Source organism: Leucopleurus acutus (assembly GCF_964270905.1).
Source record: "Leucopleurus acutus genome assembly, chromosome: 1".
NCBI lineage: Eukaryota > Metazoa > Chordata > Mammalia > Artiodactyla > Delphinidae > Leucopleurus > Leucopleurus acutus.
The window spans coordinates 188,960,636-188,975,924 of NC_139142.1; the positions used below are offsets into that span (position 1 = coordinate 188,960,636).

The 15,289-nt window shown below is 37.7% G+C and overlaps 1 protein-coding gene across 2 annotated transcripts in view; it reads left to right on the plus strand.

Moving 5' to 3' along the window:
* The window catches only part of PLXDC2 (plexin domain containing 2), a 409,444-nt gene that overhangs the window by 278,303 nt on the left and 115,852 nt on the right, over window positions 1-15,289 (plus strand). For both annotated transcript variants that reach the window (XM_082854939.1, XM_082854938.1), the window contains exon 7: window positions 4,379-4,497. In XM_082854939.1, coding sequence (XP_082711065.1) covers window positions 4,379-4,497 — 119 coding nt within the window. The remainder of the gene's footprint in view (window positions 1-4,378; window positions 4,498-15,289) is intronic.

The following is a 15,289-nucleotide window of genomic DNA, read 5'->3' on the forward strand; positions in this document are numbered from 1 at the left end:
GCTTTTAAGATTCTTTCCTTGTTGTTAACTTCTGATAATTTGATTTTAATGTGTTTCAGTGTAAATCCCTTATGATTCATCTTTTTTTGGTATTTTTGAGCTTTCTGGATCTGGATGTCTGTTTTTTTCCCCAGGTTAAGGAAGTTTTCAGCCATTAGTTCTTTGAATAATCATTTTATTTTTAATTTATTTTTGGCTGCATTGGATCTTCATTGCCGCACGCAAGCTTTCTCTAGTTGCGGCGAGCGGGGCTACTCTTCGTTGTGGTGGGCGGGCTTCTCACTGAGCTGGCTTCTCTTGTTGCAGAGCACAGGCTCTAGGCATGCGGGCTTCAGTAGTTGTGGCACATGGGCTCAGTAGTTGTGGTTTGCAGGCTCTAGAACACGGCCTCAGTAGTTGTGGTGCACGGGCTTAGTTGCTCTGAGGCATGTGGGTTCTTCCCAGACCAGGGCTCGAACCTGTGTCCCCTGCGTTGGCAGACAGATTCTTAACCACTGCACCACCTGGGAAGTCCTCTCTGAATAATCCTTCTGCCCCTTTCTCTCTCTTCTCATTCTGAAATCCCTATAATGTGAATATTGGTCTACTTGATGGTGCCCCATATGTCCCTTAAGCTATCTTCACTCTTTTTCATTCTCTTCGTTCTCTCTCTGCTCCTCTAATTGGATCAGTTCTGCTGAGACGTTGTCAGGTGCATTGATCTTTTCTTTTACTTGATACAGTCTGTTGTTGAACCCCTCTATTAAACTTCCAGTCAGGTATTGTGCTCTTCAGTGCTATGATTTCTGTTTAGTACTTGTTAGATTTTCTGTCTCTCCGTTGAAATTCTCACCTTGTTCATGCATTGCTCTCCTGACCTCAGTGAGCATCTTTTTTGTTGTTGTTTTTTGGCTGCACTGTGTGGCATACGGGATCTTGGTCCCCCAACCAGGGATCAAACCTGTGGCCCCTGCAATGGAAACACAGAATCTTCACCACTGGACTGCCAGGGAAGTCCAGTGAGCATACTTACGACTGTTATTTTGAACTCATTTGGGTAAATCACTTACTTCTGTTTCATTAAGATCAGTTTTTAGAGATTAATCTTGTTTTTTGTTTGGAACATATTCCCCTGTTTCTTCATTTTCCTTTACTCACTGTTAGTTTTTGTACATCAGATAAATAGCTACCTCTTCCAGTCTTGTCAGAGTGGTTTTCTGTACAACATGAACTTCATCAATCAGCTTAGCTCAAGCTCCTGGTTGTCTTTCAAACCTTTGTGATTGTTCAAGGCACCATCTTTGTTCTCAGTGGCATCCAGTAGTTTTGGGTGTGCCAAGAGCCATCAGTTTCCCAAAGGGGAAGACCACAGTCAGCACCTAGATTTGTTGGCAGTCCCTCAGGCAGCAGCATACTGGAGAAGTATGCAGTCAAATCCTCTCCAGGGATGAACTGGGAGGCAGGTGTTCTGTCTGCTCCCTCTCTGCAGAGCCTTGAGGGGATAGCCAATGCAAGGGATGCAAGTGCTCACAGGTGTGCCTGTTAACAATTGCTTCTTTGTGTGCTACAGTCCTGTGGGACTCATGAATGCAAACCCCATTGTCTCTCAGAGCAAGATGACCTGGGGGCCTGTCCTCAGGTGGCAGCCACAAAAGCTGGGTGCCAGACATGTGTGCAAGCTCCTTCCAGAGAGATGCTGGTGACTTGGTTTTATCCTTGGACTGAGCCAAAGGAACAAGGTAGGGGAGGTACCCACTGGCTCTTTTGGGCTCCAGAGGATCACAGTAAGCACCTAGATGTGTGCACTTTCATTATGGGTATTTTCTCAGTTGCCTCATGTATAGCAGTCACTCAGCTAATCTTGGATTTCTCTCAAAGGAAATTGCTCCTTGTGTAGCTGTACATTCAGTGTATCCATGGGAAGAGGGGAAGTCAGGAGCCTCCTATGCTGCCATCTTGGTCAAAAGATCTCAGCATTAAGTTATACTCAAAAACACAGTAATGACAGTGTTCTGGTCTACTCCAATCACCTGGTACAGGAATGAACTCAGGAAATCAGACAGAAGAAACGTACAGGGCAAGTTACATGGGAAAGGGTATGGAGCATACACGCCCTCTCTGGGCACTCTACTCTCCTAGCATCTCCACATCTTCACTAACCCAAAAGCTCTCTGTCATGCAATATTGATTTTTTTTCTTTTTAATCATATACTTACTGACCTGGGAGATAAGTTATGCCCTCTTAGTTCTGTGAGTTTCATTTCTGTACGTCATTTTTTGGCAACAAGACTTTTTAAAAGATTAGAAAATCCAATACTTAGAGCTAAGCAAACATCTTAGCTGCTCATTTGTTTTCTTAAAAAAATAAAAAAGAATAAACAGTGTCAGTTAATGAAATTAGAACACTCCCTAACACAATACACAAAAATAAACTTAAAATGCATTAAAGACCTAAAAGTAAGACCGGAAACTATAAAACTCTCAGAGGAAAACATAGGAAGAACGCTCTTTGACATAAATCACAGCAAGATCTTTTTTGACCTGCCTTCGAGAGTAGGAAATAAAAACAAAAATAAACAAATGGGACCTAATGAAACTTAAAAGCTTCCGCACAGCAAAGCAAACCATAAACAAGATGAAAACACAACTCTCAGAATGGGAGAAAATAATTGCAAACGAATCAAAAGACAAAAATCTACAAAATATACAAATAGCTCATGCAGATCAATATTAAAAAAAAAACAACCCAATCAAAAAATGGGCAGAAGACCTGAATAGACATTTCTCCAAAGAAGATATACAGATGGCCAACAAACACATGAAAAGATGCTCAATATCACTAATTATTAGAGAAATGCAAATCAAAACTACAATGAGGTATCATCTCATACCAGTCAGAATGGCCATCATCAAAAAATCTACAAACAGTAAATGGCTGGAGAGGGTGTAGAGAAAAGAGAACCCTTTTGCACTGTTGGTGGGAATGTAAATTGATACAGCCACTATGGAGAACAGTATGGAGGTTCCTTAAAGAACTAAAAATAGAATTACCATATGACCCAGCAATCCCACTACTGGGCATATACCCAGAGAAAACCATAACTCAAAAAGACACATGCACCCCCAATGTTCATTGCAGCACTACTTACAATAGCCAGGTCACGGAAGCAACCTAAATGCCTATTGACAGACGAATGGATAAAGAAGATGTGGTGCATATATACAATGGAATATTACTCAGCCATAAAAAGGAACAAAATTGGGTCATTTATAGAGACGTGGGTGGACCTAAAGACTGTCATACAGAGTGAAGTAAGTCACAAAGAGAAAACAAGTATCGTATATTAACGCATATATGTGGAATCTAGAAAAATGGTACAGATGAACCTGTTTGCAAGGCAGAAATAGAGACACAGATGTAGAGAACAAACGTATGGACACCAAGGCGGGGAAAGAGGGGTGGTGGGATGAGTTGGGAGATTGGGATTGACATGTACACTAACTAATACATGTAAAATAGATAACTAATGAGAACCTGCTGTATAGCACAGGGAACTCCACTTCGCTGTACAGTAGAAACTAACACAATGTTGTAAAACAACTATATGTACCCCAGTAAAATAAATAAATAAATATAAATAAAACCTAAAAGAGAAACACTGATGAAAACAAAACAAAACAAAATATAAATTCTCATTGGTGGCTATTAAACTGTGTTTCAATTACTGTTTCATGTTAATACTTTTATAATAAACACTGGCAGGTTGACTCATCAGAATATGATATATAGCACTGAAGATTCATCCCAGTGTACTTAAAGGGGCTTCAGAAATGTTAGCCTGAGGCCCTATAAGCTACCTTGCAACCTTTTAGAAGCAGTACAACAAAGAAATGCAGACATTGTGAATTAAAGAGGAAAATTCCCATGAGTGTTAAAGAAATTTCTTTAGCATATGGAAGTGTATAATTCTAAGTACGAAATAGACATTTTCAAGTCTGATTCTAGCTTCCCTGAATGTGTTCCTTTCTCTCTCAGCATTTGTCAAATGTATTTGAAGTTCATTCAAGCCACTTGGGTTGCATTTTGAAAGTGGCTCATGGAAATTTAAGCAGACAGTACCATTAACATTAATGGACTTCCTCAGGCAAAATTCCCCCATACTGGGCTCAATATTAACCTCAGTATGAGGTTAGATTTTACCAAATATTTAGAGAATACTCAATTCTTTAAAAGTATCCTAAATGCTATGTCAGTAGCAGAAATCCAGTTAACGATGTAAAATTCAAGCAGCACAGCTACTAGATGTGAAGGTTAGATTCATGATTTGTGAAGATTCCCACCAGAATTGATTGATACATTTTTCTCACTGCATTTCTTTTGTTCCAATGGGGTTTATAGGCACAGCACTTGTTGTCCAGTGGGACCACGTACATCTCCAGGATAATTACAACCTGGGAAGCTTCACATTCCAAGCAACCCTCCTCATGGATGGACGCATCATCTTCGGATATAAGGAAGTAAGTAATGTACTGATAATCTCCTTCCCTATTGACTTGACCTCTCTATCTTTTCCTCCAAGTGTCAAGAAAAGGACATTTTACAGTCATGAACCTCAGATCATTTTCTCACCTCTTGGTTTCTTTTGCTTTATTGAAAAAAATACAATTTTTAAAATCTACCGAGTAGCACTAATTGTTAATTCTTTGGGTTTTGTTTTATTTTGCATTCTGATATCCTTGGCATTCTGACCCATGAGTTTCATAAAATTATTAAATAATTATATTATTGTGGTAGTATAATGAAATATCTCTAAGAAAAAATATTTCCAATTTGGAAGGATTTTCATTTAAATCTGATTACTTATATTTATACTATTTATTTGTTTTTGCCTTGTCAACTTCTTTGACATTTTTTGGCTATAATTTCAAAAGTGTTAATAGACATGAAGTCTTGTGTGGCTCAATGACCCAATACTGAAAGTATTCCACGACAGCTGAGTCCACAATCCCTTTGGCCAGTGTTTATTGCCACCTGAAAGGAAAGATTAATTAGAGATCAAAGTGACAGACAGAATAAAGAAATTTAAACTTAGCTTGTTTCATTTTACCAAATTGATAGGGAATGGAAATTAACTAAATTGTAGCCTTTAATTTACAGAACGTCTAAATTAGAATAATAGCATGTTTGGCTTAAAACTCTATTGACAGTGTAATTAAGGTCTATTAGACAACCTAAACTTTGGGGGAAGAAAATAAAGAATATAAGAATAATATATCAGATGTGATGTTTTAGGCAGTCAGTAGTCACAATGTGAATTGATAATGGGCATTATTAACCCATGGATTAATGGGTATTTATAATACAGACTCAACATCTTATTTTCAATTGAAGGGTTATTTTTCCCTTGGGAAATGAATCCCTGGCTATTAAAAAGATGCTGACAATTTAAAAAGGATTCGCTTTGGTCATGTCTTCTGAAATCTATCTTTTCTATAAAGTGAGGGATGGTTGTATTTCAACTCAATAGGCCAACTTTTGGAAATCTCATAACCACGTTAAATGTTTCCACTCTTTTGAAGAATTCTTCCGTGTGGAATTAATCATTTACTTGGGGCAATAGTATACACAGAATACAATGTAAGATCCGTTCTGCTTGGTGCCTCCTTATCCAGAGCTATGTTTTGGTATCATAGCCCACCATATCCTTATGTCACACTCCCTGGAAGCTCAGACAGTATTGCTCAAAGGGACTCATTCTAGTTTTCATTGTAATCTAGTGTATTGCTGGGACTGCAGAATGATGTTATGGAATATTATTTTCAACATTTTAACCAACAGTGGTAAAATTTCTGGAAAGAGGCAGAGTCAGTAAGTCTAGAATCTAAAATCTCACTAATTGCAGGCTTTGTCAAAACAGAGGTTTGTGTTCTTATTGTGGTCTCTCTCTTGCTAGTCTTTATTATCAAAATTGTCATCTTTATTTATACTGTTCTCAATGGGTGTCTCACGTTGCAGAGTAACAGTTTATTTTTCCTATTCTCTCTTTGTAGTGAGGTTGGTATTTTTAAAATGTCCTTTTCTTTTCTCTACTTAATCAAAGAGAAATTTTCCATTATGGTTTTCCTGTTTTGTCATGAGAATATTAAGCTGACAGGCAATTTTAACACTTTCTTAATATTTCCAGACTATCAGTCCTTCTGAATTTAGAGTTCTAAAGAAATCACTACTTTATTATTTGCCTCTCTGTCCTGGTTAAAAAACGGTTACTTATTTCCTATTCTACCTCTTTGCTTCCTGATAACTGTCATGTATTTTATTTTGCTGAGGCAAATTTGTATTTGTAAAATTTGCCACAATAAGGATCCCCATGCATTTGAGGTGAGAGCTAGGTGCTCCTGGCCTTTCTAGAAAAATATTTATAATTTCAATTACATAAATATTATGTAATTGATGTATTATCCTTGACAAAGTGCTTTCACATACATTATAGTTTTCAATTCTTCAACAGTAACTTATATTCTTAATATTCTTAGCCTTTTACAAAGGCACTGGCACATAAAAGGTGTTTAATAAATGTGTGTGGCTTAATTATGGAGTTAGATCATACACAATTTATCTTTATTTTATCTTTATTTATCTTTATTTATTTTATAGCTAAGCAGACAATCAGAAAGGTTAAATGACACGCTTGAGTTTACAGAGCTAGTTAAGGACAAATCCAGAACAAAAAACCTTAATGTGGTGACCCCAAAATACCTCAACATTTTTTTCTTTCCCAAGGAGATTATGTAAAACAAGTCACAAATCTATTTCTCATTTGTGTTTTTCCAATAAATATTTGTTAATGTTTGGTGTTTAGTAATCTTTTTATATGACTCCCATATATTACACAATTACAGTCCCATAAAGTCAGGAGAAGTATTCCTAATTAAGCTATAGAGCTAATGAAATTGTAAGAACCTAAGAATATAAGGAGTATAATTTTGTATTCCTATTCAGATTAAATATACCGAAGCAAAGTTATAGGTTGGAAGGTAAGTGCAGTTCTTACTCTGATTAGTTGCTTTTAACTGATTAATGCCAGCTTTGTTTTATTTTATTATATTTTACATGAGTGAGAAGAAAAATTCTGATTTATTCAGAAACTACTAATAATTTTACTCAACATGGAGGAAAATTAGTATTTCATTGAATAAATTTTTGACACAAATTTCACTTTTATTACCCTCAAATGATTTATTCCAGTAGTTAATTATGTTTCTCTTAGTAACTCTTTTTTTTTTTTTTTTTTTTTTTTTTGCGGTATGCGGGCCTCTCACCGTTGTGGCCTCTCCCGTTGCGGAGCACAGGCTCTGGACGCGCAGGCTCAGTGGCCATGGCTCACGGGCCCAGCCACTCCACAGCATGTGGGATCTTCCCAGACCGGGGCACGAACCCGTGTCCCCTGCATTGGCAGGCAGACTCTCAACCACTGCACCACCAGGGAAGCCCCTCTCTTAGTAACTCTTAATGTGCCAACTGCCCATACTAACCACTCAGATGACCTCCAATTCTGTCATGTTCTGTATGTAGTCATGTCTCCAGCAGCATAATTTTTCACAGTGCAGACTGTGATAACTAATGATCAATAAATTAGAAAATACATTTGTACTTATAACAATCTTAATGAGATTGAGATAGGGCAGTTCCTACTGCTGTTTGAAATAAGAGTAAATACAGATTTGTTCAAAGAATTTAATGATCCTTCACAAAGTCACAGTGTTCTCCTAACCATACTGGTGAGAGAAGTAGTGGGGACACAGATTCCTTTAAATAATTAAGTTACCTCTCCCAAGATTATAGCTCTTTATTATTCAACCAAAGATTTGAAATTATGTTTTAAGTTATAGGCCCTTATTGCTACACAGCTGTTTATTTTAGTTAATTTCAAAGATACAGTTTACTTAGGATGGAAGTCAAAACACAAAAAACATATTGTTTTTTTCAAAAGTTTCCTCTCAAATTATCAACCATTCACTTTAATGCATTTTTCAATTTCAGGGTATCCATTTGTTTCTTTTGCATAGATTTAATTACCTAATGAAATTAACCATCTTGTCATCTATATTCTTAAATATATTAATAACAGTTCTTTTAAAGTTTATAGCTAACTCTAATATCTAGATTTCCTATGGGTCTGTTTCTATCATCTCTTTTTTACTTTTTCTTTTTCTGTAGATTTTCATTCACTGGTCATGTCTCCTTGCATGTTAGGTAATTTTTGATCAAATGTTGGGCATTGTTTACAAAATAGTAAAGAGATGCTTTGAGGTTGTGGATGATATTTTCTTCTTCAAGGAAGGGTTTACTTTTTTTGTTAGGCAGTTAGGAGGGAACAGATTACTTCCTACCGAGCAGGACTAAGCTCATTCACAGTTGAGCATTGGCCCTTATAAAAACTGGTATATTTCTGGTTAGCCCTAACTCTTAGAATGTAGTCCTTCAGGAATCTCCACATAACCCTGGGTAATTACTATGGACCTTTTGCCTTAGTGGTCCTGAACTCTGTGTTTTCCACAACTCCATGAGACTGCCTGAAGTTCTGTTCAAATTTTCTGTCTCTAAATCTGGCTCATTAATTGTCAGATGCCTTGAAGGGAAAGCAGTGTTGGTTTCACCTCTGTGATTTCCTTTCTTTGGAATCTTGGCTTTTCCGGTCCTTGTTCTTTGACAGCCACCTGATGCCTTCAACAGATGCTTTTCATATGTTTTTTATCTTTCCTGCTTGGTCTCAGTAGTAGAAATGATGGCCTTATACAAGTTTGTCTGCCATAACCAGAAGCCCCATTCATTTTTAAAAGCAACCTCCAAATTTGTAAAATCTGACATTTATTGAGCTCTTCATATACGCTAGGCAGTGACCGACATGCTTAAAATTTGTCTCATATTATTCTCACAAAAACTAGGAGGTTGTCACTTATCATTTACAGAGAAGGAACCCAAAACACCCACAGAGGTTAAGTAACTTTCCCAAAATTATGAAACAAAGATTCATCCAAGGGAATATGACTCCAGAGCCCATAGGCCCAACCACTGTACCTTAGTGCCTCCCTACAAGCTTCCTTTTCAAGAAATGGCTGTATTGCTTTATTCACTTTGATATCCCTGACAGTCTTTCCTGGTTAGTCATTATTGTAGTGTAACTCAGCCACTTGAGAGCACAGGTAAGAATGGTTTGCCTTTCCACAGCACTTATTTTATTAATTTTTTTAAAAAAGTGAAAAGAAGTTGTGCATAAGTAAAAATAATAGTAAAAACATATGTCCTTTCTTAGATAAATGGAATTTGGAAAAATCAAATTCCCGTTTCCTATTCTGTTAATAGAAATAACTAGCTGTCATCCTAGAAACCAGATTCTTTATATTATTTTAAGTTACCATTGAATAGTGATGATTGTTTGCTTTCTTACAGTATAGACCTGAAATTCTTGGTCTCTTGATAATGTAACAAGGAAACTACCTGTTCACAAGAAAGATATGATTCCAGACACATTAGAGACTTGAAATCAAATTTCTTATATTTCTTAATGCTGCCTATCCTAGGATACTATCATATATTAGAAGTTGCATTTCCTCTGACTTGTTTCATCTCTCTTCTATTATATTTTGAATTTATTGTTACTTTAGATACAGACTCAGGAAGGATGTGATTCATTTTGTGTCTATTGGAAATTTGATTAATTTTTTTCACCAGTTCATGGGAGGTACAGAGTGGTCATCAGTTTGAGACAATACAATTAAAAAGTCACGTAATCCTTCTACATGGCCACAGGGGAACTCATAGAGAATACATATCTCACCTGAGAGTCAGCCCACTTTATCCATTTTCTTGGTTGAATACCTTACAGTCTCCTTCAGCAGCAAATTTTAGAGGAGGTCTGTATAGAGGAACTTTATTGTTTATTAAGTAAAATTACTTTTTAATTACTTCTACCATTTAAGTATTTAATCCTAATGTTCCTTAGTGTAACATTTACTGTTTCTGTGGAAGAATGCATAGTTAATAAATCACCATTGCCAATTGGTTGGAGGTTTAACTGTCACCCTAAATGCATTTTTAAAATTTATTTGAAGGGGCTTCCCTGGTGGCGCAGTGGTTGCGAGTCCGCCTGCCGATGCAGGGGACACGGGTTCGTGCCCCGGTCCGGGAAGATCCCATATGCCGCGGAGCGGCTGGGCGCGTGAGCCATGGCCGCTGAGCGTGCGCGTCCGGAGCCTGTGCTCCGCAACGGGAGAGGCCACAACAGTGAAAGGCCCGCGTACCGCTAAGAAAGAAAAAAAAAAAAAAGAAAAAAAAAAGAAAAAAAAAAAATTTATTTGAAGACTATTTCTCTTGTTTAAACTGTAATGACCCTTCATTCATGGTAATCATCCTGAAAGCATTAAAAGATGAACACTTGCTGAGCTTGTAAAATTTATAGAAAAAAATAATTCAAGAGGGTAAGAGAAAGCCAAAAAGAACTGAACAGTGAAACAATTGACATTTAGATATGAAGTGATTTGCCTTTATGGCTATTGCTGTATATGTGAGAATGTTTAACATGTGTTAAAATAATATATATGCATCCAAGAAACTATATATATATATATATATATGAAATTTAGATAAAATTTATTTAACAAATGTATAAGATTGAGAAAACCCAGATGACAAGAAATGCTAATTATAAACTCTCAGGAAATAATCCCATAACTGAGAACATGTCTCTGCAGAGGAAAGCAAAGCAAAATGGCTCTTTAATAAATTAAGTAAATGTCTCTCAAATTGTGTGTTTTCTAAATTGAGCATTTCCCAGAATGTGCTTTTCCCAATGCCTATTAGCAATGAAAGGCTCTGAGAAGAACAGCCACAAAGGTAAATTAACTTCATTTAACCCAGAGCTGATCAAACTTTTTTGACCTGGGAATGCATTTTTCATGGAACATCTATTACCACCACCCAGGAAGGTGTGGGGAATGTTGAATTAAAAAAACAATTCATGTGGTGCAGCCACTATGGAGAACAATATGGAGGTTCCTCAAAAAACTAAAAATAGGGGCTTCCCTGGTGGCGCAGTGGTTTGGGGTCCGCCTGCCGATGCAGGGGGCGTGGGTTCGTGCCCCGGTCCGGGAGGATCCCGCTTGCCGCAGAGCAGCTGGGCCCGTGAGCCTTGGCCGCTGAGCCTGCGCATCCGGAGCCTGTGCTCCTCAATGGGAGAGGCCGCAGCAGTGAGAGGCCCGTGTACGGCAAAGGAAAAAAAAAAAAAAAACTAAAAATAAAGTTGCTATTTGCTCCAGCAATCCCACTCCTGGACATATATCCAAACAAAACTATAATTCAAAAAGATATATGCACCCTTATGTTTATTGCAGCACTATTTACAATAGCCAAGACATGAAAGCAACCTAAATGTCCATCAGCAGATGAATGGATAAAGAAGATGTGGTACATGTATACAATGGACCAGTCAGCCATAAAAAACAATGAAATAATGCCATTTGCAGCAACATGGATGCAACTAGAGATTATCATACTAAGTAAAGTAAGTCAGACAGAGAAAGACAAATACCATATGATATCACTTACATGTGGAATTTAAAATATGACACAAATGAACTTATCAACAAATCAGAAACAGACTCACAGACATAGAGAACAGACTTGTGGTTGCCAAGGGGGAGGGTGTGTGGGGGAGGGAAAGATTGGGAGTTTGGGATTAGCAGATCTGAACTATTATGTATAGAATGGATAAACAACAAGATCCTACTGTGTGGCGCAGAGAGCTATATTCAGTATCCTGTGATAGGCTGTGATGGAGGGGAGTGTGAGAAAGAATATATGTGTGTGTAACGGAATCACTTTGCTGTACAGCCGGGATCAGCATGGCATTGTGAATCAACTACACTTCAATAAAATTTAAAAAAAAGGAAGAATTCCAAAAAAATGTAGACACAGATGATTTTATATCTTAGCACTTCCCTGTATTTTAAGTACATAAAGTATAAAGTTGTATCTACATGGCTTTATTTAGGATCTAATTCATTTGCATTTGTACTTTTTTGTTATCTCACATATTAAAGCTCCCAACATTTTAATTTTCTTTTATTTCCCATAGTGTAAGAAAATGACAAATTGAACCCGTTCTCCCTTTATAATGTTGTGAGTGAAAATAAATAAATAAAGTAGCAAGGAAGCAAGATCAATAATCTAGAAGAAATAATTGTAGAAACAGAAATCTTGTTCTAATGCTGGCCCTGCCCCTAGCGGGTTATGTTGTCCTTGGACAAGGTATTTGATCTTCCTGGGTACGTTTTCTTCTTCCAAGCCCCACTTCCATTTAAGCTTTGTGGTGACGTGGAGCGGTTTGTTCTACATGGTGCTCCTGCCGGTATAGACCATATCCAGTCCCTGCTCTGAGGATTCCAGGATCAAAGAGTTAATTTATCCCTAAGGCAAAAGGCCTCGTACTTTCCCCATGTCTCCCCAAACCCAGGGTGCAGTTTCCTAATCCCGTTCCTTTTCCCAGCCGTGTTTAGGCAAGTTCCCTTTTGTAGCCATAGTCCCAGATAAAGTCCCCATTATGGTTTTGACTGTCTTGAGCCACGTTGCACCCGCTTCTTCAGGGGGCTCCTGCCTCACTATATTCTTTTATATGATGCTCCCACTCTAGTTTGTCAGTTCAGTACTGGGCAGTCCCTATATTAAAAGAGGGAGCTATTTTTACTTACCAACTTCATGCTGTTGTCTCCTTCCAGATTTTCTATGGGGTACGATTGTGGAGATGGGGGTAAGAGGAATGTTAGATTGTATCTTTAACGTATGGCTCGCCTTTGCTTTCATGCCATCAAGTAAGTGCATTGCTGGATACCTAGCATATGAAAAGAGTTCAGAATCTAAAAGCTAGAAAGGGATTCAAATAATCGTGTGAAATGTTAACGATATTCAGGAAAGCAAATGGATGTTTTTATAATGTCACATTTAACTGAAAGCCCTTCTATTCAAATGTAGTTTTCAGACAACTAATACTCAGGGCTTTATGCATTGCTTTGAGCATGACTTTTTAAAACTGGACGCCCTACTGAGTAAGGAGAAGCCTGATCAGACGTTTAAGGGAGATAAGGTAGGAACTTAAGGGTTAAGTGAAGGTAAGAATGGTTAAAATTTTAAGCTTTGGGGTTTTTTTAATGTATATATATTAAGCTATTAGACATCACATTGCTGATTCGCGAGCATGCTCTGCCCTACCTTTACTGACTCCTAATATCATTTCCTACGTTAATTTTGTCTAGTTATTCCAACTCTTTTCTGTCGCCATACTTCATTTGCTTACTGTATCATTTATAGAAAAAAATTATACTTACTTAAATAACAAACTTATCTGTGTCTTGTGAAATGGAAGGAAAATTAAAACACCTTAAAGAAAAGAGTTTATAAATGCTTATGTAAGCTGAAATGGAAGCATATTTTAACTGGCGTTAATGCTCCTGTTCTATATCTATCCTGTGGAATGAATCTAATTGTAAAACTCATTCTCAGAAATTTATGATTCATTACAAATCATACAGAGGCCGAGTGAAGATTTAGCTTTGCTTTAATTATAAAAAGGCAAGTATTATAGGCATTTGAAAATAATGAACTACATTTCTTTTTAAAGCTTGTGTAGTTCAGAGTTTGTATTATTTCAGATTGGCTTCCTGACATCCCCAGGAACTAACTTAGGAGACATTTTAAGGATGAATATAAATTTGTAGATAGGATAAAGGATAGCTTCCATAAGCAGCGTTTTTGTACTTTGGGCATCATCCTTCGTCCCTGCTTCTCTGACTTGGGTACTTATCCAATACAGAGTCCTCTGTAGACCAGGGGACTGTGACACTATGACAGATCCTTTCTTGCACACTTTTGGCTCTAATTCTAGATAGTTTATTTATATACATACACACAATTGCTTTGTTGATGTTAGTCAAAAAATAGTTCATGTTAAATGTGGTTTTAGCAGTGCTCCTGATTCAGCCTAACAAACGGCCTCTCATTCTAAACTGTCGTGGGAACCTGCAGTCTGGCTCACAGAGAGCTCACACAGCCCAATTACTTGGCTGCAGTAAGTGTGAGTGGATGAACCATCCTTACGCTGAACAACCCCACGCCTTTGAGGTTTTGAGGTAAAAAGATAACAGTCCAAGAAGGCAAAGTGAAAAAGATAGGACAGTATCAGGTGGAGAGAGGCAGACATGTTCTTGAAAGAAATCTAAGAGAAAGCCTGGACTTTGCCTCGTTAATCTTTTACCAAATTAAGCATTTAATTCAATTGGCCATAGTGTTTTGTTTTCTAAACCTGATATGTAATCATTTTATCAAAGGTTTGGGTGGCTTCTAGGAAAATGTAGGGAATCAAAAGCTTCTTGTACATTTTCATGTTAATATTTAATCAGGATAAAATACCAGAGTTTTAGAAATTCTATGCTTTTATTCATGAACTCTATAAAATTTGGAAGACAAGCATTTGAGGCCAGTGGTATTGCCATCATCCTTTTCCACTGCTTCCTGCCCTAGTCTCCTCCATCTCTGGATGCTTCAGTACACACCATCCTCATAGCCGGCAATGGAAATGAACCCTGAAGGTGTGCAACAGCATGCTGGCTCCGATGAAAAGCTCAACTCCATTTTTCTTGCTGTTAAGACCAAAAGTCTTGGTGACACTGTTGACTCTCTTCTTTTTCTCACTCTCCTTAAATCCATGGCATATTCGTCCAGAATCATCTTCCTGTCGCTCCAGCTCTTATCACTTATCTAGTGTACTCCAAGCCACCCATTCCACATCTGCAAAATGGTGATACCCTTCTAACTAGTTTCTCTGTCTCTCTTTTCCCCCTCCAGTCCAGATTACACATCAGTTAGTATGATCTTTTTCAGATGTAAGAGAATGTCCTTCCTCTGTTCAAGACGGTCTAACCCTTCCCCATACAACTTGGAATAAAATCCAGAGTCATTGCCGTGGCTTGCAGGGAATACATGCTCCCTCTGATCTGTCGTCACTGCATCCCATCTCCTTCAGCACTCTTATTTACTCCCTCTGCTCCAGTGATAACCTTTTATTTCCTAAAAGACAGCAAAAGCAATTCAAACAAGGCCTTTGCATGTACTGGTCTCTCTACAGAGCTGTTCCCCAAATCTCCATATGGCAGGTTCTCCTACTACAGAAAAGTCACATTATCACAGAAATCTTCTGTGACTCCTTCTCTTAAAGAGGCCCCCATCCCTCACTGTATCTTCCCCATGTTTTCATTTCCT